This window comes from Megascapheus bottae, chromosome 7, assembly GCF_031878675.1.
Source record: "Megascapheus bottae isolate mThoBot1 chromosome 7, mThoBot2.hap1, whole genome shotgun sequence".
NCBI classification, from domain to species: Eukaryota; Metazoa; Chordata; class Mammalia; order Rodentia; family Geomyidae; genus Megascapheus; species Megascapheus bottae.
Window position 1 is genome coordinate 66,133,877 of NC_143515.1, and position 22,556 is coordinate 66,156,432.

Genomic DNA, 22,556 nt, shown 5'->3' on the forward strand with positions numbered 1-22,556 from the left:
AGGTCTCAGCTTCCTGAGTAGCTAGGATTACAGGCATGAGCCAACATGCCTGGCTCTCACTGGGAAACTCTCCTTCACTTACTTTTGAAAAGACTGGGAGTAAGTCCTATGGGAGGGGGTGATATCCCAGGACCACGAAGTTAGAGATCTCTGTATATCTTCACAGGTATGAAGACTATGTTGACCAGAATTACAAAGAGTTTCTCAAGAACCAGGGCAAAGTGGACTCGGTGAGACTTGCAAAGTTGGTATGAAGCAGGGGCTGTAACTAAGTGATGTAGTAGAGAACTTGCTTAGCACATGTGAGGCTTTGGGACTGACTCCCAGCCCCACGAAAGCAGTAAAAGTGTGTGCAAGACGAAGCACTAGAGATGGTCTCCCTCTTCTTCCCCCTGAGTCAACCTCTCCTGAGCTGGCTTTCCTTTGCTCCACAGCTGGTGGGTGTAGATGTGGTAGCTGCTTTGGACCTGTATGTGGAGCAGGGTCAGTGGGACAAATGCATTGAAACAGCCACCAAGCAGGTACTGCTCTTTCCTTTCTACTCTCTGCTCTTTACTTTTTTTCCCTAATTTCCCTTTGGCTTCAGAGATGCCTCTCTTAAACCTGACCAAAGCCCAGTTCCCAGCAATCCTTACTCAATGTCAGAAAACAGTCTTCCATGCTCTGAAATTGGAACCAGCATTGCACATGCCCATTGCCTCCTCAAATGCATGCCCTCAAGTCACCACCCTGCCCTCACTGTCTACTTTTACTGATCCCAAACTCTCCCCCACTTTTCCTTTACCTCTGAAACAGAATTACAAGATTCTGCACAAGTATGTGGCTTTGTATGCAACTCATCTGATTCGGGAAGGTGACTATGCCCAGGCCCTGGCCCTCTATGTGCAGCATGGAGCTCCTGCCAATCCACAGGTACAGACCTCCTTGAGAGTGAATATTTCCATGCCACCATCCTTGAAGGACTGTCTTAAGAAAGTATTCTGTCCTTATAGAATGTTATACTCAACATCCCCACTCAGCCTCTCCCGAAAGGCTGCAGATACTTAGCTGATACACAGGGACCTGACTTTCCAAGAGAATCTGCACACCTTTGAATGCCTTTACCGTTTCTTGCAGAGAACAAACATTGGTCTATTGGAGAATCACAGTGCTCTGCATTGTTACCCCATTAACATGTACTCGCATGTGTTTATTTGCCTACACTTATAAAACACCAGATAATAAGAGTTCCTCCTCTTCTTTCTCTTCTCTAAAATTAATTAGCACTTTGTCTCCATCACTGTCCCATCTCCCCCCACCTACACACATATACACATACACATTGCCGGTTTCTCCTTTCTCTCCGGTTTAATTTCTTTTTCTTCTGCTTGAGCTTTTCACTCAGATCCTCTGCTCCCTGTACCCACAGAACTTCAACATTTATAAAAGGATCTTCACTGACATGGTCAGCTCTCCTGGGACCAACAATGCCGAGGCCTACCATAGCTGGGCTGATCTTCGAGATGTTCTCTTCAACTTGGTGAGGAAGTTGAGTCAACAGCAGCTTAAAAGGACTTCTCCTTTCCATGTTCCAATCCTTCTTTCATGCATATAAATATTTCCCTTCAAGTGTATTCTTCCTTTCTCTGTCCAGGCAGCCATTAGTGAACTAGGCTGTGCTCTCTTCTTTCTCTAGTGTGAAAACCTGGTGAAATCCAGTGAAGCAAATTCTGTAGCCCATGAAGAGTTTGAGACAATGCTGCTGATTGCTCATTACTATGCCACGCGCTCTGCAGCTCAGAGCATCCATCAGCTGGTGAGATATAGCAGGGGAGATGAGATGCAGAGCGCACCATCATAAGAAAACATCTTCACAGCTTTGCAGTTGAATGGATCCATGTTCCAGATTCTCAAACTTAGGCTCTTGGACCTCCTTGTTTCTCTCTTGTCTAAATCAGTCTTTAACTCTTGTTGAGATGGATTTTTTTTTTAAGCAGGGGTGGGTGTGGGAAGAGTTTAGAACTCAAGGCTTGTTACTTAACGTGCTTGCTTAATTGGCACTACTCTACCACTTGAGTCATTCTTCTATCCTTGCTTTTTGTTGGTTGCTTTATTTTTGTACAGTACTGGGGCTTGAATTCAAGGCCTGGGCACGGTTCCTTAGCATTTTTGCTCAAGACTGGCATTCTACCACTTGAACCACTTGGCTAATTGGAGAGTCTCGTGGAAGGGTGGTGGAAAGTTTGGCCTAGTGGTAGAGTATTTGCCTAGCATTAGCATGCACAAAGACCCAGATTTGATTTCTTGGTACCACATACATAGAAAAAAAAAAAAAAAAAGCTAGAGGTGGTGCTGTGGTTCAAGTGGCAGAGCACTAGCCTTAAGAAAAAGCCCAAGGACAGTGCTCAGGCTGAGTTCAAGCCCCAAGACTGGCCCCCAGAAGAGCCTTATGAACTTTGTCTCTGAGCTAGCTTTAAACTATGATCCTCTTGAGTAGGATTACATTTGTGGATCACCATTGCCCAACCATGGATTGGCTGCTTCTACTGTTTTCACTATCTTAAGAGCTCTATGGCCATTCAGCTCCAGCCTCACATTCTTTTCTATTTATTTTTGGCAGTGCTGGGAACTGAACACAGGCTCTTATGCCAGTCAGGCACTCTGTCATTGAACTATAGACCAGCCTCATGATATTTAGACATTAGAGTCCCATGATTTCTTTTCTTTTTTTGGTCCATTACTGGGCTTGAACTCTGGGCTTGGGCTAGTGCTCTACCAATTGAGCCACAGTGCCACTTCTGATTTTCTGGTGGTTAATTGGTGATGAGTCTCCCAGACTTTTTGTGCCTGGACTGGCTTTGAACCATGATCCTCAAATCTCAGCCTCCTGAATAACTGCGGTTACAGGCGTGAGCCAACAGCACCTGGCCAAATCCCATGATTTCTTATTCATATCCTATAATGTACACATGCTTGTGACATGAGATAATTACACGATAAGAATTCTAGAAGTAAAAGGAACCTTAGAAATTATCTAGGTCCAGGCCTATTGTACTGATGAAAATACTAAGATCTAGAACAGCTTTAGATCCAGAGCACTTTAATATTGATTTTCTAGTTCTGTGGCTTAGTTACAGGATCGTTAGTCTGGTAGCTCAGTCACTATAGTGCCAGGATCATAAAGCTTTGCCTTTGATCCACAGCAAACTGTGGCTGCCAGGCTTTCTATTTCACTCTTGCGCCACACCCAACTACTACCTGCAGACAAGGCCTTCTATGAAGCAGGCACGGCTGCCAAGGTGAGCTGGGACAAGGAAGGGTGGGGCTACAGAGATAAGGGATCAAAAGTAGGAAAAGAAGAATCTCTTGAGCCAAGTTTTGAGTTTAGAGCTGATGTTATGGAGGACATACAGTCTCCATAAGCCTGGAATGTTCTCTTTGCATCCAAGCTCAGCTTGTTCACCTACACCTTTTGCTCTGCTGTAGGCAGTTGGCTGGGAGAACATGGCCTTCATCTTCCTCAATCGCTTTTTGGATTTGACTGATGTGAGTGGGGAAGTTGGGCCCAGAGGTTGGGAGTTTGCTTGTCACAGCTGTGTTGGTCTCACTGTTGTCCATTCTGCCACAGGCAATTGAAGAAGGGACTCTGGATGCCCTTGACCACTCAGATTTTCAGGACACAGACATTCCCTTTGAGGTGCCACTCCCAGCTAAGCAGCACATACCGGTAAGGGTGCAGAGTTGCAGGATAAGAAGGCCTCCCCTGTGGGCCAGTGTTGAGAAGGAAAGATGGCTTTGGGCTACCATCTTTCCAGTGGCCTCAGACCTCACCATTCCCTCAGGAAAATAGAGGTTGGTGATTGTGCTCCTCAGTCCAAGAAGGATCCTTCATGGCTGAAAGGTGTTGTCCAAATGAAGGTTCAGCAATGCTGCTGCCCTCCACCTGCCCTGCTTGAAGCCGTTGCTCCCTGTCTTTCTCAGGAGGCTCAGAGAGAAGAGGTTCGAGACTGGGTGCTCACAGTGTCAATGGACCAGCGTCTGGAGCAGGTTCTACCTCGGGATGAACGTGGGGTTTATGAAGCTTCTCTCGTGGCAGCAAGCACTGGAGTCCGGGCACTGCCCTGCCTCATTACAGGTACCAGAGCCTCACAGCACCATACAGGTGGATAGAAGGGAACGCAGCAGGATCCAAAAACTGTTTCAGCAGCCTGGTGGTACACACCTATAATCCTAAGACTTGGGAAGTTGAGGTAGAGGATCATAAGTTAGAGGTCAGCCTGGACTATACAATGAAGCTCTGCCTCAAGAAAGACAACAGGCTGAGCACCACTGTACTCAAGAGGATCTGATTCTCAGATCTTAGCCTTATGCACAAAAGCCCTGGAGACTTATGTCTAATTTACCAAAAGACAGATTTGGAGCCGTGGACTGAACCAGAGAGTACTGAGCAAAAAAAGCTCAGGGACAGTACCAGGCCCTAAGTTCAAGCCTTAAGAATGGCAAAACAAGCTGGGCATAGTGCCTCAGGCCTGTGAATCCTAGATACTCAGGAGGCTGAGATCTGAGGATTGGGGTTCAAAGCCAGCCCAGGCACTAAAGACACTAAAGACCATGAGACTCTTTTTTTTTTTTTTTTTTTTGCCAGTCCTGGGCTTGGGCTCAGGGCCTGAGCACTGTCCCTGGATTTTTCTCAAGGCTAGGGCTCTACCACTTGAGCCACAGTACCACTTCTGGCTTTTTGCTACGTATGTGGTACCGAGGAATCGAACGCGGGTCTTCATGCATGCTAGGCAAGCACTCTACCACTAGGCCAAACTCCCGGCCCATCCATGAGACTCTTACCTTCAGTTAACCCACTAGAAAACCGGAAGTGGAAGTGGCTCAACAAGTAGGGCAGTAGCTTTGAGCTGTAGACCTCAAGGACAATGCCAAGGCCCAGGGGTAGGGCGGCAGCCTTGAGCTAAAGAGTTCAGGGACAGTGCCCAGGCCCAGAGTTCAAGCCCCATGACCCACAAGAAAAATAGAAAAACAAAACTTTATTTACTTTAGTTTTTAATAAAAGTATGCAAGACAGAATTATCTCACTCTACCTTCTTTTCGTTTTCCCCCCTCGTCTCTTCCAAATCCTAATTTATCCTTTTTTTTTTTCCTTTTCCCACAGGTTACCCCATCCTGAGGAATAAAATTGAATTTAAGCGGCCAGGGAAGGCGGCTAACAAAGACAACTGGAATAAGTTTCTTATGGCCATCAAGGTTAGAGAAAGAGACTTGATGAGGGCAGAGAGCATCTCAAGTGGGAAGGGTTGTGAGAGGGGTTGCGCCAGAAGGTTGGGTGAGATGGTCCAGAAGGAGGGTACACATGCTCACCTCTGCCCCCTATAATACCAAGATAGAGCTGATGTCTCCACACCAGCTTTAATGAGTTCCTCTCCTGTTCCTCCCCTTTCTTCACAGACCTCCCACAGCCCAGTGTGCCAGGATGTGCTGAAATTCATCAGTCAGTGGTGTGGAGGGCTCCCTAGCACTAGCTTTTCCTTTCAGTGAGGAAGTGTCTGGGCCTGTCTTTCATTAAAAATCCAGTAAGTAATTGAGACCACTGTATTCTTTCATTAGTCTTTTGATCACTGTGTGTTGGAAACAGCACTGCACCCATTCCTTCAAAGAAACCATAACCAAGAGGAAGAAAAGTTCTTTTTTATTAGTTTTTTCTAACATCCTGGGCTCAAGAGCTCCTTGCTTAGTGGAAAACACATGTGAATTGGGTCTCAGATTGGCAGCTACCTGATAAAGGAAGAACCAACCAGATCAGAGGGCAAAGCATCATAGCAAAGACTTCGCTCCATTGCAAGAACACTTCCCTGCTCCCCACCCTCAGGGCCCTTTACCTAAACCCAGGTTTTTTCTGATGCCTGGAGTTCTTGATGCTGATCCAGTAGTTGCACATTTTCCTGCCTTTTACATTTGGGAGATTCAAGTTCTGTCAGTTCCTCCAGCTGCAGAAGAAAGTGGGGTCAGTCCACTGGTGCTCAATGATATAAGCTCTATTTTTAGCACAGTCTGTGCGATGAGCCCTTCCTGTTTCTCTTCCTTACCTGTTCCTGAAACCCTTCCTTCCCACAGGGCCCAACTCCACGAAGGGTGAGTGCAGCTACACAGCAGTAACCAGACAGAGCAGCCTCTGCTGCAGACATGAACACAGAAGGGATCCAGAGAGCCAAGGCTGTATCCTGAAAGGAAAAGGAAGGATTGGGTTAGAAGGGAATAGGGCAGAACTAATAAATGGAAGAAATTAAAACATCAGGGCTTCAGCTTTGTGAAGAGCAAGAAGGAAGGAATATGCTCACATAGATTCTCGTGGGGTCAAAGAAGCAGTTGGTGTGCCCAGGCCCCTGGTCCAGCGGTATGGAAGAATCCAGCAGTCCTGGATGGCAGTCGGCCATAAGACGGCGGCCACCATTGGCCACCGTGAGGGACACGGCTAGGAGGAGGCCCATGGAGCAGGCAGCAGACAAGAGCAGGTTCACCAGAGCCAGTACCAACAGGGCCCAGTGCTGGCAGGGCAGAAGGTCAGAGTGAGCAGCCGAGGCCTGGCTTAGTTTCCCAGAGACAAGAGTTCTCTATTTGAGGCTCCCGCCCATTGAAAGAACTCAGGCAATCCCCTTTCCCCTCTCACCAGTCCTGGGTGAAGAAGGTTCCTGGATGCCAAAAGGGCCACAAGACCCACGGAAACGCTCTGCGGAAGACACCACACCTTTGGCCTGCAGGCTCTCAGCAGCCCCGCCCACCAAGCCAGCCCGCAGTGCTCACCAGCAGCCCTGAGCCCACGGAGATGACATTGGCAGTGGTGTACTCCGGCGTGACAGCGCCACGGGGATTGGCCACGTGCCGCAGGACGGTACCGTGTAGCACGGCTCCCAGCAGCAGGTTCAGATGGCCCACCAGGATCAGCGCGAGGCCCACGCGCATAAGCCGCCGGGGCCCTCGGGCGGCGTCTGTAAAGTAGGGGGAAGGGCAGACCTGAGCCGGGCGCCTGGCCAGCGCGCAGGCGGGCGGGCGGGCGGCCGCGGGGCAGAGCCAGTAGCCGGGCTGAGGGGGGTCAGGGACCTAGAGGAAAGTGGCGGAAGTTACCAAAGACGCAGAGGCGGCGACACCTCATCCCGCGGGCCGCGCAGCTCCGGGCTGGCACTGCCGCGGGGCAGCTCTACCTGGGCCCCGCCCCGCCCCCAGCCCGGAGCCCGGCCCCGCCCATTCATCCACCTGGGGCTCGGCCTCCGTGCTGCTTCCGCCACAGCCACAGCCACCGCCAGGCAGCAGCCCGCGCCCGCGCCCGCGCCACCTAAGCCCGCCCTCCCACCAGCCACCCAAGGCTCCGCCTGCGTGGGTCAGAGCTGGGCCGCAACACCTGTGGGCACCAATGCGGAGAGGCGCAAGCACACAACCATTTTAGCAAAAAGTAGACTTTATTACAGCAGCAACTGAGGCGAATCGAATGGCCCCCCTCCAGGGCCACCACTGCAGCACCACCTCTCTCCCGCCCGTCCACCCCAGCGGGATCGTAGAACTCAGCTCCCCAGTGCCCGCGGGCCTCCTGTGCGCACAGGCTGGGCGGGAGCCGGCAGGTCAGCTATGAGCAGCCAGCTACAAGGCGGCTGCTGAGAAGGCCCAGGCCCACATCTGTGCAAAACAAGTAAACAAAGTGCAGAGGGGAGGAAGAGAGGGGAAGGGATAGGATGATGCTCAGAACCAGGGAGCCCCAGAGCCCTCCTGATAATAAAGGAGAGAAGGGGCTTCACGGGGTAATACTGACTGGGGGGGAAGGGACAGGAGGGCTGCAGCACGTCCAGGGACAGCCACAGTGCAGATAGGGGCCTGGCCCGAGTGAGCTCTAAGAGGAGACAGTGACAGCGGCTGAGTTGAGAGTGCTGTTCCTGGCAAAATTGAACTTGTTCAGGGTCTCCTCAAGCAGGGAGGTCAGCCGGCTCTGGTCAGCCTGGAGAGAGAAGCCCAGTGAGATGGGGCTGAGGGAAGAGAAGGCAGGGGAGCACCCAGGACACAGGACAGCAGGAACCTACCTCACTAATGAACCCCAGCTGCACCAGCTCAGCTGCTAACTCGGGTATGTTCTCATCTAACACAGAAGCAGAGGGGGGTAAATTCAGTATGAGAGAAGAGACATGGAGCCCTTCAAATCAACTCAGCCATCTACCCCATTTGAGGGTGAAGATAGTCATTATATGTGAGTCAGTGTGTTTACTGGTCACTGTCCCCAATCTTGTGTCCCTAGAAGGTGAAGTTCACAAATCTTCCAAGGGAAAGGAGAGACTTACTTGGCATCAGGTCACAGCTCAAGTGCCGGTTCAGTTTGTCCTCTAGCTTTAGCAGAAGTGTCAGCTAGAAAAGAAGACAGGAAAATGAGGATACCCTTCCCTATGCACTGACCACCCAGGCATGTGCAGAGCTGGCCAAGAGCCTTACGTGGTGTTTGACTCCCTCCTCCACTGACTCAATGTTGCACTGCATCAGCACCACCTAGAACAGAGCAGAGGGTCATCAGAATACAAACCAGCACCTGGAAGTCTTTTCCACCTATACAACATGGTGCTCCTTAGACAAGCTGTCAGTATCCCCCGCTATGACTGTGGACACACACCCACAAGGTCCCACCTTGCGAGTCTCCACCTCAGCTGGCTCAGGTGTTGGAGTCTTGACAGAAGGGGGCACAACTGGTGATGTCACCTCCTCCTGCTGTGGTTGCTGAGGCCGAGGCAGCCCAAAGGCTGTCAGGGGGTAGATCCCATTCCTGGAGGGAGATGAAAACAGGCCATATGGGCTCTGCAAATGACTCAGGACAACTGCCCCTGCTTCCCTGCCTTTCTCCCCCTTCCCTCACCTGACATCTTCCAGGAATTTGTCTAGTTCCAGAGCTGGTGACTGGGAGTACCTAGAAAAGAAAGATAATAGAAGGTAAGGGAACAAAGCATAGCGTTTTATAAAGCCTCAGGTTGGTTAGTGAACAATTTTTCTTTTTCAGACCCTCTCAGTCACTCACAAAGTCTGAATTGGATCTCTTCCTGGTCCTGCAGGGATTTCTGCCAGTACAGCACTGGTATCCATGTTTTTGGTGATCTCCTCCAAAGCATTCTCTGGAATCATGTCTGGGAGATAGGATGGGGTAGATTATTATGGAGTCATAAAGATTTGTGTCATGAAAGACAAGGAAAGACAGAGATAGATCCCTTCAGAAATAAAAAAAGGAGCAAACACATACTAGTGATATTTATAAGGGCCCTGGGTTGGAAAAAAATTCCTAAAACAGTCAAGGGGACTCACGTTGGTGCCCCACAATGCAGTGGGCAGCAAGAAGTTTAAGTGAGGGCACTTCAAACAGTGCTGGGTGGAAGAGAAGTTCTCTAGCTGTTGGTCTTTGAGCAGGCTCAGGCTGCAGGCACTTCTGAATGAACTCCTAAAATAGAACAAGAAACTAAAGCAGACATCTAGAAACCCAAGACTGCCCACTTCCACCTGTCATCACCAGCATAAAGATTTGTATACTAGAAACCCAGCAATTGAGAAAATAACATTGACATTTGAAAACTGGTATCTGAAAAATAACATTCATTATTATAGTTTTGATATTTTTTCTTTTTTGGGGGAGGAGGGGAGTTGGGGGGTCATGAGGCTTGAACTCTAGCCTGGGTGCTGTCTCTGAGCTCTTCAGATCAGGCTACTGCCCTACCCTTGAACCACAGCCCCACTTCCCATTTTCCAGTGATTAATTAGAGATAAGAATCTCTTGGCTTTGTATTGTCAGGGCTGGCTTTGAACCTTGATCCTCAGATTTCAACCTCCTGAGTAGCTAGGATTACAGGTGTGAGCCACTGTGCCAGCTGATAATTTCTAGCCACCACCTTTTTTTTTTTTTTTTTGCCAGTCCTGGGCTTGGGCTCAAGGCCTGAGCACTGTCCCTGGATTTTCTCAAGGCTAGGGCTCTACCACTTGAGCCACAGCACCACTTCTGGCTTTTTTTTTTTGCTACATATGTGGTACCGAGGAATCGAACCAGGTTTTCATGCATGCTAGGCAAGCACTCTACCACTAGGCCAAACTCCCAGCCCCATCCACAGCCTTTTTTGTTCTTCTTTGTGTTACTATGGTTTGAACTCAGGGTCTCATGCTTATTAAGCAGTGCTCTACTGTTAAGCCAAGCCTCCAGCCCTTTTTGGCACTGCTCATTTTGTAGGCTCTTACTTTTTGCCTAGGCCATGCCCATGCCTGTATTACAATCTTGCTATTTTACATTTCCTGCTGGGATGACAGGCATGTATCACCAAGTGTGGGTTGGCAAGCGCTCTCATGAACCTTTTCCCCCACGATAGCCTAGAACAGCAAATCCTCTCCTCCCCTCTCTCCCTACCCATCTCCCCCACACCATCTTGGCCTCCCAATTACTTAGGACTAGAGGCATTAGCCACCTTACCCACTTTAATTTTTATTAGTATGAATTAATTGTGCAATGAGGCTTCACTGTGATATTTATAACAGCATATAATAAATGTACTTTGATCAAATTTACCCCATCTATATTGCTCTTTACTAACATGTTGCCCTCTTTCTTTTTACATAAATGTGTGTGTGTATATATATATGTATATATATACACACACACATATGTGTATATATATTTTTATTTATGTATTTATTTATTTATTTATTTTTGTGCTAGTACTGGGGCTTGAACTCTGGGCTTCCAGTTCTGGGCCTTGAATTCAGCTTTTACTCACAGCTGATGCTCTACCAGTTCTTGAACCACCCTCCAGTTCTTGCATTTTGATGATTAATTGCAGATAAAAAAGTTCTTGAAGTCAGTTTGAGCAGACAAATTAGCCACTGACAGCATCAAGGAACCTTCTTTACCAAAAATTAATAAACAGAGCCGGATGTGGTGGCTCATGCCTGTAATCCTAGCTACTCAGGAGGCTGAGATCTGAGGATCATGGTTCAAAGCCAGTCCAGGCACTAAAGTCCGTGAGATTCTTAACTCCAATTAACAACTAGAAAACCCGAAGTGGTGCTGTGGCTGTAGGTGAAGGGCAGTAGCCTTGAGCTGAAGAGCTCAGGGACAATGCCCAGGCCCAGAGTTCAAGTCCCAGGACTGACAAAAAATAAAAATAAAATTAATAAACACATACCAGATGACTAATATAGCTAATTTAAATTGATACACTGTTGGGTACTGTTTCATGTTTGTAATCCTAGCTACTCAAAAAGCTGAGATCTGGGCAGGAGTTTGGCCTAGTGGTAGGGTGCTTGCCTAGCACTCACTAAGACCTGGGTTCGATTCCTCAGTACTACATATATAGAAAAAAGCGGAAGTGGTGTTGAGGCTCAAGTGGTAGAGCTCTAGCCTTGGGAAAGCCCAAAGACAGTGCTCAAGCCCTGAGCTCAAGCCCAGGACTGGCAAAAAAAAAGCTGAAATCTGAGGCTCCTAGTTCAAAGCCAGCCTGAACAAACATATCCCAGACTCTTATCTCTAACCACCAAAATACAGGAAGTAGAGTGACAGCACCAGGAACAGCATACACTCCCTGAGTTCAAGCCCAAATGCTGGCAAAAATAGATTTGCTTTAAAATGTTAACATGGTTGTCTAAGAGTGTATAGGAATTGCCTGCAGTTACCATCCATGTAGACACACTTCAATTAGCACACAACTGTTAACTTCAGTATCACCCACCATTGTAACCCCCAGACGTATACAGAAGCATGTTAGGCACCTTCAAGCAAAATGTTACAGCCTTGACTTTTTCTGCTTTTTTTTTTTTTTTGCAGGGTGGAGGGATCAGAACCATTTGTTTAAATTATCTTTAAGAAGACAAAAGGAACAAAAGACACATGGTATCCTTAATATGTGGATATTAGATCCAAACAGTCCAAAGGTGATGACTCAATATTTGGGTACCCAAAGTTATATACATGGTCTTGGAGATATAAACGTAACTACATAGACATAAAAATCCATGATGGGCTTTATACTCTATAGACATAATGTTTTATTACATATATTAATTTGTATCTATGACATATAAACCCTCAGCTTAATTTTAATTATGTTCTACAATCTATGTGCCAGTGATTATATTTAGAGATTCCCTTCTTGAACACTTGTTTGTTGAACATGGCATTTGAAATATGATGTAAAAATCAATGTTAATAAATTATTTAATTTTAAAAAATTAATCATTCAAAAAAATTATCTTTATACAAATGAGTTGCCATTTAACAAAGAATGTTCTCTGGATCTTAATATTCCTAGTGGATAAAGAAAAACCTGCTAGGGTTTGGCTAAAGAGGCAGCATATATTCTTGACTAAGCAACCACATGGTCCATTATTTAAACCCTAGTACCAACAGCAATAAAAAAGAAGGTGGCAAGCTGGGCAGGGTGGCTCACACTTGTAATCCTAGCTACTCAGGAGGCTGAGATCTGAGGATCAAGGTTCAAAGCCAGCCCAGTACAAAAGGACCAGAGAATCCAATTAACCTCTAGAAAAGGGAAGTGGAGCTTGGCTCAAGGGTGGTAGCCTTGAGCTGAAGAGCTGGAGGACAATGCTCAGGCGCAGGGGTAAGGTGGTAGCTTTGAGCTGAAGAGCTCAGGGATAGCTCTCAGGCCAAGTTCAAGCCCTATGACCCACAAAAAAAAAAAAAAAGGTGGCACCTGAACGTCAGGAGCTGTTCTCAAGACCCTTACCCTCTGTAATGAGTCTTCTAATAGCTGGATGGCACTGCTGATGGCTTCCTGTGACACATAGGATGACTCTCCATTGCCTTGAATCTCCAGCACTGCCATCTACAGTGAGAAGGAATTCAAAGAAAAAAGGTCTTAGAACCTCAGCCCTTGTAGTCATTCCTTTAAGACCAGTATTTTCCTTGCCTCCCTCCATTTCCTCTTTCCATCATCCAATTTCATTCCTTCCCCCATTCTCACCTCCAGTGCACACATGCCAAAGGAGTAGATATCCACTGCTGTTGTCACATTAGTGACTTCTAGGGAAAACAAAGAGGGCTTAGTAAAACAAAAGAGTTGAGGCTAAGGAATGGCAGACATGCCTTCAGAAAAGCAAAAGAAGAAAAATACTTTGTGTGCTAGTACAGTTGCACTGTCTCTACACCTCAGGTTGTAAGGTATAAAACCAAAACATAAAGACAAGACACAGAAACCAGGACTTCTTCCTTACCTCCATACTCCGGCGCAAAGAAGTGTAGATTCTTCTGCTCTTCCCGGCAAGTCTTCACATGATTGTTGATAGTGTCAGGAGCCACTGGGAGTAGGGGAGATACCCACAATCTGACCACCACCAACAAAGCACAGTCTTATTCCAGTGAGAGGCCCCCAAAGCCAAATTTCAAATTTCTCCTGAAGGTTCTATTCTTTCAACAAGCAGAAACCATCCTGAACTGCAGACCACACTTGGATATCATCTCCTCCTCCTTTCTCAAGCCTATTGCTTCTCATCTAAAACCCCTAGCTTTAAAAAAAAAAAAAAAAAAAAAAAAACTTGCAATACCCAAACACAGTGGGCACTTTAGCTAGCTAGTCAAGAAACAACATGATCAAGGGAAAAACTTGTGACCTGGTCATCTTCCCCAAGTCCCAGATGCAAATAATCTCCACAAAAAACTGCCAAGTTTCATTTCATTCATGTATGAAATGAACATAAAAACACAGGCTGCTTCCTAATCTGGGACAAGTGGAGTCTTCAAGAACTTGGATACAAAAGTTAAAGAAGCATTAGAATACAACCAAGGAGTTAGCCTCCTACTTACACAACTTTGCTAATTAAAACTCAAGAAAAGTTCAAAATTGAACCAATACCCTTGAATTGGCTTCATCTTTAACCCACCAAAACTTTTGTAGATCCCTACTCTACTCTTCCTCTTCAATGCTGCCTGTTACAGGGCTGGACAATGAACCAGGCCTAATTTGGACTCACTCTGATCATAAACAATGACAAGGCACAGAATATGGGAGCACAGTATGATTTAGGGAACCAGCCTGATGATGAAGGGGAGTATGAATCTAAAAGGTTAAGTGGCCAGCCAGGCAGAATCCACAGGAAACAAGCAGGTTGTGGAGGGGCAAGCAAGTGGAGGGCTGGCAGGGCAGAAGCTAAGCAGGCATAATTAAGCCAGGACATAAGGGAACAGGCCTTGCTCCCACGACTGCATGCACTGGGCAGCCGAAAAAGGAGCAGAAGGAGCACAAACAGAGCCCCAAGTGGGGCAGAGGAAGCTCTCACCATTAGCAAAAATCCTATGAAAGACTGTTGGGAACAGAGCAGCCCGTAAGCGGGAGGGAGGAAAACAGAGAAAAGTTGTGAGCGATGGAGCAGCCAAGCCCCAGACAAATGGTAACAACACACAGACACAGCACACAGAAATGTACACCACACACAGATACACAGCAAATGAAAGCACTCACGGCAGGCACAGCCTGGAACTTCCTCTGGTAGAATCTGACCCCATGGACTCAGATTAGACCTCCTTTCCATCTCTTGCCCTTTCCCAATCTCCTATCAAATTCCCTATCTTAGTTCCAGTTTCCTTCCAAAAAGGTACAAGATTGCATACCCTAGCCCCTCTCTACACATTGGCCTCTCCATATGAATTACTTCCAGCAAGGTCCTGTCTCACATCACTAGTTGGTACCTCAGAATTTTGCTCTGTTCTCCACCATGCCTTTCATCTTACCCCCATGGTTCCCAAATTCCCGAGGCTCCCATGCCCAGAACCTCTCCCTCCCCTCACCAGAGCCAATCTTGATGAGTCCGTTGTGCTGGATGAAGATGGTGTCACAGGTCAGGTTCCCATGGATGATGGGAGGGTCACAGGAGTGCAGGTAGCTGTGGGGGCACTGGGCTGTTAGAGGGGCCACTGGGAAATTAAGGGCAGGGGGAACCCAAGGGTTAAGAGGAGCAAGGGCCAGGACTCCTGCTGGTCATCATAAAGATAATCCCCACACTGTGACTCTGTTATGCCTGATGATTTCAATAGTTGGATAAGAACTTAGAGAAACAGGTGGAAGACAGTGTCATTGTTTGGACATTAAGAGGAAGGAACCCTTTACAAGACCCAGAGGGGGCCTAATCATGACAGTACATGACTCAAAGAAAATAGGGAGAGGCAGAATAGATTGGCATAGTGCCCCTACGATCTGTTTGGAGGAACTAAATCAGGAATACACAGATACTACTTACCTGAGGGCAGAGAGGATTTGTGTGCACCAGCGCTTCCAGGCCTACAACAGATTTTGTTCCAAGGGTTAACAGTAATCACGTCCCTTAACCCTCCAATAGATGCTCTCACCCATTCCTGATCAGCTTCACAGTTAACAGTCTCTTTAAGCCAAAAAAAAAAAAAAAAAAAAAAAAAGCTCTTCCCCTCCACACCTTTTCATTCATAGTCTTGTGGTTCTTTTTCGTCTTCTTCAGAAATTGCTTCAGACTCCCGGATGACATGTATTCTGTGATAAAAATTACCTGGAAAAGCAAAGCATTTACTATAAGACTTTATTGCAGAAATGATATCTTGCCCTGGTGATAGAGTACACACATGATTTTTCACTTTTTTGTTTATTGGTTTGGGTTTTTAATTTTGTTGTTGTTGTTGTTTTGGCAGTACTGTGGTTTGAACACAAAGCCTTAGGCTTGCCAGATGGGCAGGCACTCTTATCACTTATACCAGATACCCATTAAAAATGTGTGGGTTTTGTTTTATTTTAATTTGCTCTCCTGTTTTTATCCTTTTCTTAGAGCAGGCAATGAAAACTCTGAAATAAGAAACATACAAAGAAGCAAAAGTTTGCTCATTTCTTCCCCATATAGCTTGGGCTGGGAGCATAGCTTAGTGGTAGAGGGCTCACCTAGCATGCACAAAACCCTGGGTTGGATTGCTTGGTATTACATACTCAGAAAAAGCAGAATAGCGCTGTGGCTCAAGTGGCAGAGCACTAGCCCTGAGCAAAAAGTGTCTAAAGGAGGCCAGGAGTGGTGGCTGTAATCCTGGTTACTCAGGGGGCTGAGATCTGAGGGTCAAGGTTCAAAGCCAGCCTGGGAACAAAAGGACCTGAGACTCTTATCTCCAGCTAACCTCTAGAAAACAGGATGTGGGGCTTGGCTCAAGGGTAGGGCAGTAGCCTTGAGCTGAAGAGCCCAGGACAAGTTCAAGCCCCATGACCCACCAAAAAAAAGGCCACAGGTACAGGTGGCAGGTAAAGGCAAAGCCAATTCCAATTCTTACTACCATATCAGTGAAATCAAATTATTTCAAAACTACAGTTTCAGGGTTAGGATACATGGTTCAAGTGACAGAGTGCTGAATTCAATATTTAACACTGGGGGAAAAAAATCACTCAAAAGTTTTGTTGGATGCTAATTGTTCATGCTTCTAATTCTAACTAGTCAAGAGGCTGAAATCTGAGGAGGGAAGTTTGAAACCAGAGAGACTCTCATATCCAATTAACTATCAAAAAGTTGGAAATGAAGCTGTGGCTCAAATGTAAAGTGCTAGACTTGAGTGCAAAAGCCTTGAGTTCAAACCCAAGGACTGGGACAAAAAAGGAAAAAAAAAGAAAGAAAGAAAAGAAAAAAACTACCCAGTTACATTCTCTGAATATAAAAGGAGCAATAATGTAACTAGTTTCTTACAGTAAGTTCAGGAAATAGTAGAGAAAAATTCTTACCCTGGCCTTGTTCTCTTTAATGTCAGCCCAGTACTTGTGAAATTTAACAATGTTGAGATGTTCTAATTGAATCAGATTATCAAACACTGCTCGGACTTTTTCCTGGAACAAGGGAGACAGATGGGGAAGAGTTCACAAAGCACTGTAATGATCCGAAAAGCCACAAGTGATCTAACTCCCAACATACTTTCCTCACAGTCACTGTCCCCATATGGACGCCTCTTTAAACACCAGTGTTTCTAATGCCCCTAGGCTGGGGAATTTCACCATCACCTACCTCCTGAAGTTTGTAGTTCTTGCGTTCAGAGAACTGTACTTCATTCCACACAACTTCCACACCTTCCTCTGTATCCATGGCCAGGTATGCACTGTCAATACCTGGTACATTCCTCTGATTCACCTGAGAAATAATTCAAGTGGAATGAAAGTTATCTGATGACCTCTCCATTTTAATACTCTGTAGACAACCTTCTCCTAGTACTCAGTCTGCAGTCTAGTCTGCCTCTTTAGGTAGCTCTTCTAGTTCTCATCTCCTAAATCCTTTATTCTCCCAGAGAGTGACACTATCATCACCTTACCTCTTCTCGCCTCTTTTGCCAGCGACCACAAGGTGACTCTTCCAAGATTTCAGATTCATCTTCACTCTCTTCTTCTTCCTCTGGGGAAGCAGCTGAGGTGGTAGAGGTCACAGGAGGTGACACTGAAGTCAGGCCAGGAGCTGAAGATGAGGATTCTACCTTTGGGTCTGAGCCACTACTGAGTACAGTCTGAGACTCTCCCTCCGACATACTGGAATGAACACTCACGCCTGCATTGGTTGGGCAAGGGCAAAAGAAAGCAAAGGAGATCAAAAATAAACCTACAAAGAAAGAGTTAATCTTGCTGGGCGCAGTGGCTCAAACCTGTAATCCTAGCTACGCAGGAGGCTGAGATCTGAGGATCAAGGTTCAAAGCCAGCCCGGGCACAAAAGGACCTGAGACTCTTATCTCCAATTAACCTCTAGAAAATGGAACTGGGGTTTGGCTCAAGGATAGGGCGGTAGCCTTGAGCTGAAGAGATCAGGGGCAGTGCCCAGTCTGAGTTCAAGCCCCATGACCCACAAAAAAAAAAAAAGTCTTAACCTCATCTGCAGACACGAAGGAAATAAAACACATACCTCCCTTGTTTCCTCTAACTCCAAAATCAAAACGAATTTCTATCTAAATACTGAAACATTAACTATTTTTGTAGCGAGAGCTATCTTAGCTGAAGATGACTACCCTAGAATGGCAAATACAAATTTTAAAGTAGTATAATATTCTTTTTTTTTTTTTTTTTTTGCTAGTCCTGGGCTTGGCCTCAGGGCCTGAGCACTGTCCTTGGATTTTTATTTTTCAAGGCTAGTGCTCTGCCACTTGAGCCACAGAACCACTTCTGGCTTTTTTCTAGGTATGTAGTACCAAGGAATCAAACCTGGGTCTTCGGGCATGCTAGGCAAGCACTATACCACTAGGCCAAACTCCTGGCCTAGTAGTACAATATTCTTTAAGGGAGTTTATTCACAAAATTTTCTAAGTAAGGTCCAAATGAACACCACAATAGGATGTTCCATTCCCTCTCAGCAATTCAACCAGTAAGTTTCCACTGTGAATATTCCTTGTGCTCCTACTACACTCTGCTCAAGAACTATGCCAGATTGGGCTAGTTAGGTACTCTTGAGAGCAGAAGTTTCCAGAATCCAAACTGTTACCTTGAGACAGCTATAGGGCTACCACCCTCAGCCAACTTACTCAGCTAACCCCTAAGCTGACTTGGCCTAGCAGAGCTAACCTTAGTACTCACTATTATTCCTCCTATAAGAGAATGGAGAGGCTACATTTGACTCAGGTGACTGGCAGTAATGATTTCATCTCTGATGACTTCACCCTTCCTATGATGTACGGCAAGTAGGTATTAACATTTTTAATTTATTCAATAAATGTTTAGTAAGCACTTATTATAGCTCACACACTGGTAAAATGACTGAGATAGAAGAGTAAATAAGTTAGATGCTTATACTTAAAGGGCCACGAGTTCAAGGCATTAACTTTCCGGTTTTCATTTCACTCACACTGCTCAAAGTTTCTGACATTTCCATTCTGTGGGGAAGTGTATCTGACATAGATATTTCTTTCAATTACAAACAACTCAATATTTATACAGGAGCATAGCTTCTTGAGGAAAAAGCTAACTATCATCAACTGTGCCACAGAGTGCCAAGACAACCAATGAATGTTACTCCATACAGCTAAAAAGAATGGCTAAGAATGAATTAAAACCTATTGTGTGCTGGGCTCAAAGGAGTGGTGCCCAATAAAAAGGGGATATACTGGTCCAGTGGGGTGGATCTTGCCTGTAATCCTAGCTACTCTGGAGGCAGAGATCTGGGGGTGGAGGTTCAAAGCCAGCCCAGGCACTAAAAAGCCCTGAGACTCTTATCTCCAATCAACCACCAGAAAACTGAAAGTGGCCCAGTGGCTCAAGGTGTAGGGCAGTAGCCCTGCGCTGAAGAGCTCAGGGACAATGCCTGGGCCCAGAGTTCAAGTCCCAAAATCGACAAAAAAAAAGAGGGGGAGGGTATATCCTGGAGACTAAATTTTTATCTCTAAATTCAGAATACCAGAAGCTTCCAGTCCACACACCAATCTTTCAGAACTTCTAATGTCCTCCTCTGCCTATACTGTCTAACCTCAACCTATACTGTTTAACCTGTCAGAAAATGTTGATGACAGGAACTCCAGAGAGCAACAAAGCACTAAAAAAAACAAACAAACAAACAAAAAAAAAAACACTGTGTTTCCACCTATTTAAGAGAGATTCAACTTAGCCAGCCAGGACAGTTGCTACAGTATGTGAATGCTTTAGTAACCTACTAGAAAAGTTTAGAGATTCGTTTTTAAACATCCCCTGAGAAGTAGCCAAGAAAATAGTTCAGTCTGAGCAAGGAACCAGTGGTTTCACACCTATAATCCTAGCTACTCAGGACGCTGAGATCTGAGAATCACTATTCCAAGACAGCACCCTAGCCCTGAATGAAGTCTGTACAAGCGACTTTCTAGATCAGCTCTATTCACTAAATACACCCAAAATCAGAAGTAAAAATTCCCAGCAAGATTACAATTTAAAAAAAAAAAGTGGAATCCTAGCAAAGGCAATAGCTAAAAGAAGCTAAATAAACTTCTGGACCAAGAACATAACACCCAGCAGGAGCCAAATCTTCACCAATCACACATGCCCAGAGAGGTGCTTGTCTCCTCCCTCCCCAGTCTTGTCACAGGGGGCGAAGGAGGGACGTGCCCCAGGTCTCCGGCACAACTCCCGCTAAGGAACAAGACACCTGCAGCGCTGGGGGTTCTGCCTCCGAGGTACCCAGGGGTTTAAGGACCACCACACAGGAAGGCATTTCTGTCCGTAAGGACAATCTCCGCGCCGCCTCCAGCCACCCCGAGGCGCCACGTCCCCTGCGGAGTGGTGTCAGTCATCCTGCAAAGTTGTTCTCCGGAACTGTCACAATGGAGACCGCAAGCGTGTCATCTGGGCTCGCAGCCACGGGCTCCACGCCCGTCCTCACCCTAGTTCAACCCGGAAGGCCTCCGAGGCTCGTCTAAGTGTCCAAGAAGCAAGCTCGGGTGAAGGAGGCCCTGACGCGGCCACACTCCAACAGGTCGCGCAGCCGCGGGGTGACGGCCAGAGGCTGCGGGCGCCAGTGCCCCTCGGGGCGGGCGGGCGCGCGCGCGCCGGGGCCACATCATCAAAGGCCGGCCCCGCGGCGCCGTCAGGCCGCAGGCCACGCCCCCGCGCCGCCGGCGCCCCGCCCCGCGAGCGGGCCCGGCCGGGTCGCCGCGCTTCCTTCCGCAGGCCACCAGGCCGCGACCGCCGCCCCGCCCCCCCGCCGGCCGCCCCGCCTCTCGCGGCTGGAGTTCCAAGCGAACGCCTGGGCCTCCCGACCCGCGCCCGCAGAATTCCGGGCGGCCGCCGCCACGCCGGAAAAGTCAGACGAGCGGGTCAGCGGTCAGGGCCGTGGCGGCTCCTCGGCTGCGGCAGGTCGGGCCGAGCGGGCCTGGCTGCCGAGTGAGCCGCGCCGCCCGCAGCACCCTCCGGCCGGGTTCCGCTGTCCCAGGGTTCGGGCGCGGCCCTGCCACCGTCTCGCGAGCCCTCGCCTCTGGGACTCGTTCCCCAAGGACTCACCTCCCGGCTCCGCGCCCGCAGCCTGCGCTTCAGCTCCAGCTCGGGTTCCGGGACCTCGGAGCACAGCGACTCCCTCACAGCTGCGCTCCACAGCGCAACCGAACTGCGGGCCCCGCCCTCGCGGCGTCTGGACCAACAGATGGGCGGTGCCCCTGCGCCGCCAGGTTTCCATTGGCCGGGGCGGCGAGGGGCGGTGCCCGCAGACGGGCGCTCGCAGGGCGGTGCTCAGCCGCGTCTCCTCCCCGTGCGCCGGCCGCCGAGGCTGACACCTCGCCGAGGGGTGGGTCGTCTCCGTCTCCGCCCGGGCTCGTCTCTGTCCAGCGGTCCTCCCAGTCCAGGTGCCCCTAGTGATTCTGCTGAACCAAGGGAAAGACGTCTTCCTCTCCACCAAGTCGCCATGACAGACCTGATCGCCTGAAAAGACAAAAGGAGCGCCAGACATAGGCTCTAATCCGGGGAAGAGCCCATCACCTTTACCAAGTGGAGGACCAGCAGGGCATTCATTCTTCAGGAAGCCTGAAAAAAACAAAATTGAATAGTTAACTCTGTTCGCTACAACTTCGCGAAGGGTTGCACAAAACATGATTTGATTCTCGGAAGAGCCAATTCATGGAAATTATCGTTAAGTTTGTTAATCAACAAATGCTAAAAGAAGAAAAAAAGGACTCAGAAAATTACGCTATTGACCGAAGCTAAATTGCTGAGAGCCAACACTATCAAAGTGTTCTTTGAAAAGATCCTTGGAAAGAATTTAGATGGGCTGAGCGGGAAGTGTAGCCTAGTGGCAGAGTGCTCGCCTAGCGTGTATGAAGCCCTCGGTTCGATTCCACAGTACCACATACACAGAAAAAAGCCAGAGGTGGTGCTGTGGCACAAGGGGCAGGGCGCTTGCCTTGAGTAAAAAAAAAAAAAAAAAAAAAGTGTTCAAGGACAGTGCCCAGGCCCTGAGTTCAAGCCTCAGGACTGGCAAAAAGAAAAAGAAAAAAAAAGAATTAGGTGGGCTGTGTAGAAGTAGAAATAAAAGATGATAGATTGTAACTGGACGGACACCTCATGCTTGTAATCCCAAGTATTCAGGGGGCTGAGATCTGAGAATTACGTGTCAGGAGAGCCAAGGAGATTCTTATTTCCAATTAATGCGTTATAAAAACAAACAAAACCAAACCTAAGTGGAGCTGTGGCTCAAGCCCCAAGACCTAAATCAAGCCACAGGACTGATGCACATGAGTGCACACACAAAGGTGATAGATTCTTGGTGAAAACTAACGACAAAACTGGTTGATGGAAATTCATTGTCATTACACATGTATCATGGAAGAAAAAGAATCAGTTAACTTGGGAATCACAATTGTCAAATTTCTCTGTCCTTAAAGAAATCTCAAAATCTGACAGATAGGAAACCCCAGGGCCCCGAATTTGGCTTAGTGGTACAGTGCTTGCCTAGCATGAACGAAGACCTGGGTTCCATTCCTCAGTATCACATATATAGAAAAAAGCTGGAAATTGTGCTGTGGCTCAAGTGGTAGAGCTCTAGCCCTGAGAAAACCCAAAGACAGTGCTCAGGCGCTGAGTTCAAGGCCCACGACTAGCAAGAAAAAAAAAAGAAAAAAAAAGAAACCCCACAGAAACTCATT

At 47.4% G+C, this 22,556-nt stretch overlaps 3 protein-coding genes across 5 annotated transcripts in view; 1 reads left to right on the forward strand and 2 right to left on the reverse strand.

Annotated features, from left to right (window-relative positions):
- Ift172 (intraflagellar transport 172) overlaps positions 1-6,179 on the forward strand; it is a 43,335-nt gene extending 37,156 nt beyond the window's left edge. For both annotated transcript variants that reach the window (XM_090337263.1, XM_090337264.1), the window contains exons 38-49: positions 167-230; positions 435-521; positions 796-912; positions 1,409-1,519; positions 1,676-1,795; positions 3,183-3,278; positions 3,466-3,525; positions 3,608-3,706; positions 3,961-4,114; positions 5,141-5,232; positions 5,434-5,558; positions 6,100-6,179. In XM_090337263.1, coding sequence (XP_090193389.1) covers positions 167-230; positions 435-521; positions 796-912; positions 1,409-1,519; positions 1,676-1,795; positions 3,183-3,278; positions 3,466-3,525; positions 3,608-3,706; positions 3,961-4,114; positions 5,141-5,232; positions 5,434-5,523 — 1,090 coding nt within the window. In that variant the 3' untranslated portion in view covers positions 5,524-5,558; positions 6,100-6,179. The remainder of the gene's footprint in view (positions 1-166; positions 231-434; positions 522-795; positions 913-1,408; positions 1,520-1,675; positions 1,796-3,182; positions 3,279-3,465; positions 3,526-3,607; positions 3,707-3,960; positions 4,115-5,140; positions 5,233-5,433; positions 5,559-6,099) is intronic.
- Krtcap3 (keratinocyte associated protein 3) lies at positions 5,658-7,062 on the reverse strand. The gene is made up of 6 exons (XM_090337267.1): positions 6,787-7,062; positions 6,653-6,712; positions 6,324-6,530; positions 6,072-6,206; positions 5,865-5,972; positions 5,658-5,760 (listed from the first exon to the last, which is right to left on the reverse strand). Exons 1-5 carry the CDS (start codon positions 6,943-6,945, stop codon positions 5,865-5,867), a joined length of 669 nt encoding a protein of 222 aa, XP_090193393.1. The 5' UTR covers positions 6,946-7,062; the 3' UTR covers positions 5,658-5,760.
- A 358-nt stretch (positions 7,063-7,420) lies between these two features.
- Positions 7,421-21,030, reverse strand: Nrbp1 (nuclear receptor binding protein 1). 2 transcript variants are annotated; one of them, XM_090337265.1, is made up of 19 exons: positions 20,923-21,030; positions 17,294-17,523; positions 16,993-17,115; positions 16,716-16,817; positions 15,424-15,513; positions 15,232-15,272; positions 14,783-14,877; positions 14,275-14,298; positions 13,213-13,296; positions 12,963-13,021; positions 12,726-12,824; positions 9,310-9,442; positions 9,029-9,134; positions 8,870-8,920; positions 8,644-8,779; positions 8,455-8,508; positions 8,307-8,370; positions 8,052-8,107; positions 7,421-7,969 (listed from the first exon to the last, which is right to left on the reverse strand). In XM_090337265.1, the coding sequence occupies exons 2-19, from the start codon at positions 17,501-17,503 to the stop codon at positions 7,865-7,867; spliced, it is 1,632 nt and encodes a 543-aa protein (XP_090193391.1). In that variant the 5' UTR covers positions 17,504-17,523; positions 20,923-21,030; the 3' UTR covers positions 7,421-7,864. The 2 variants fall into 2 exon arrangements, with proteins under 2 accessions (XP_090193391.1, XP_090193392.1); XM_090337266.1 differs by lacking the exon at positions 14,275-14,298.
- Between the last annotated feature and the right edge of the window lie 1,526 nt (positions 21,031-22,556).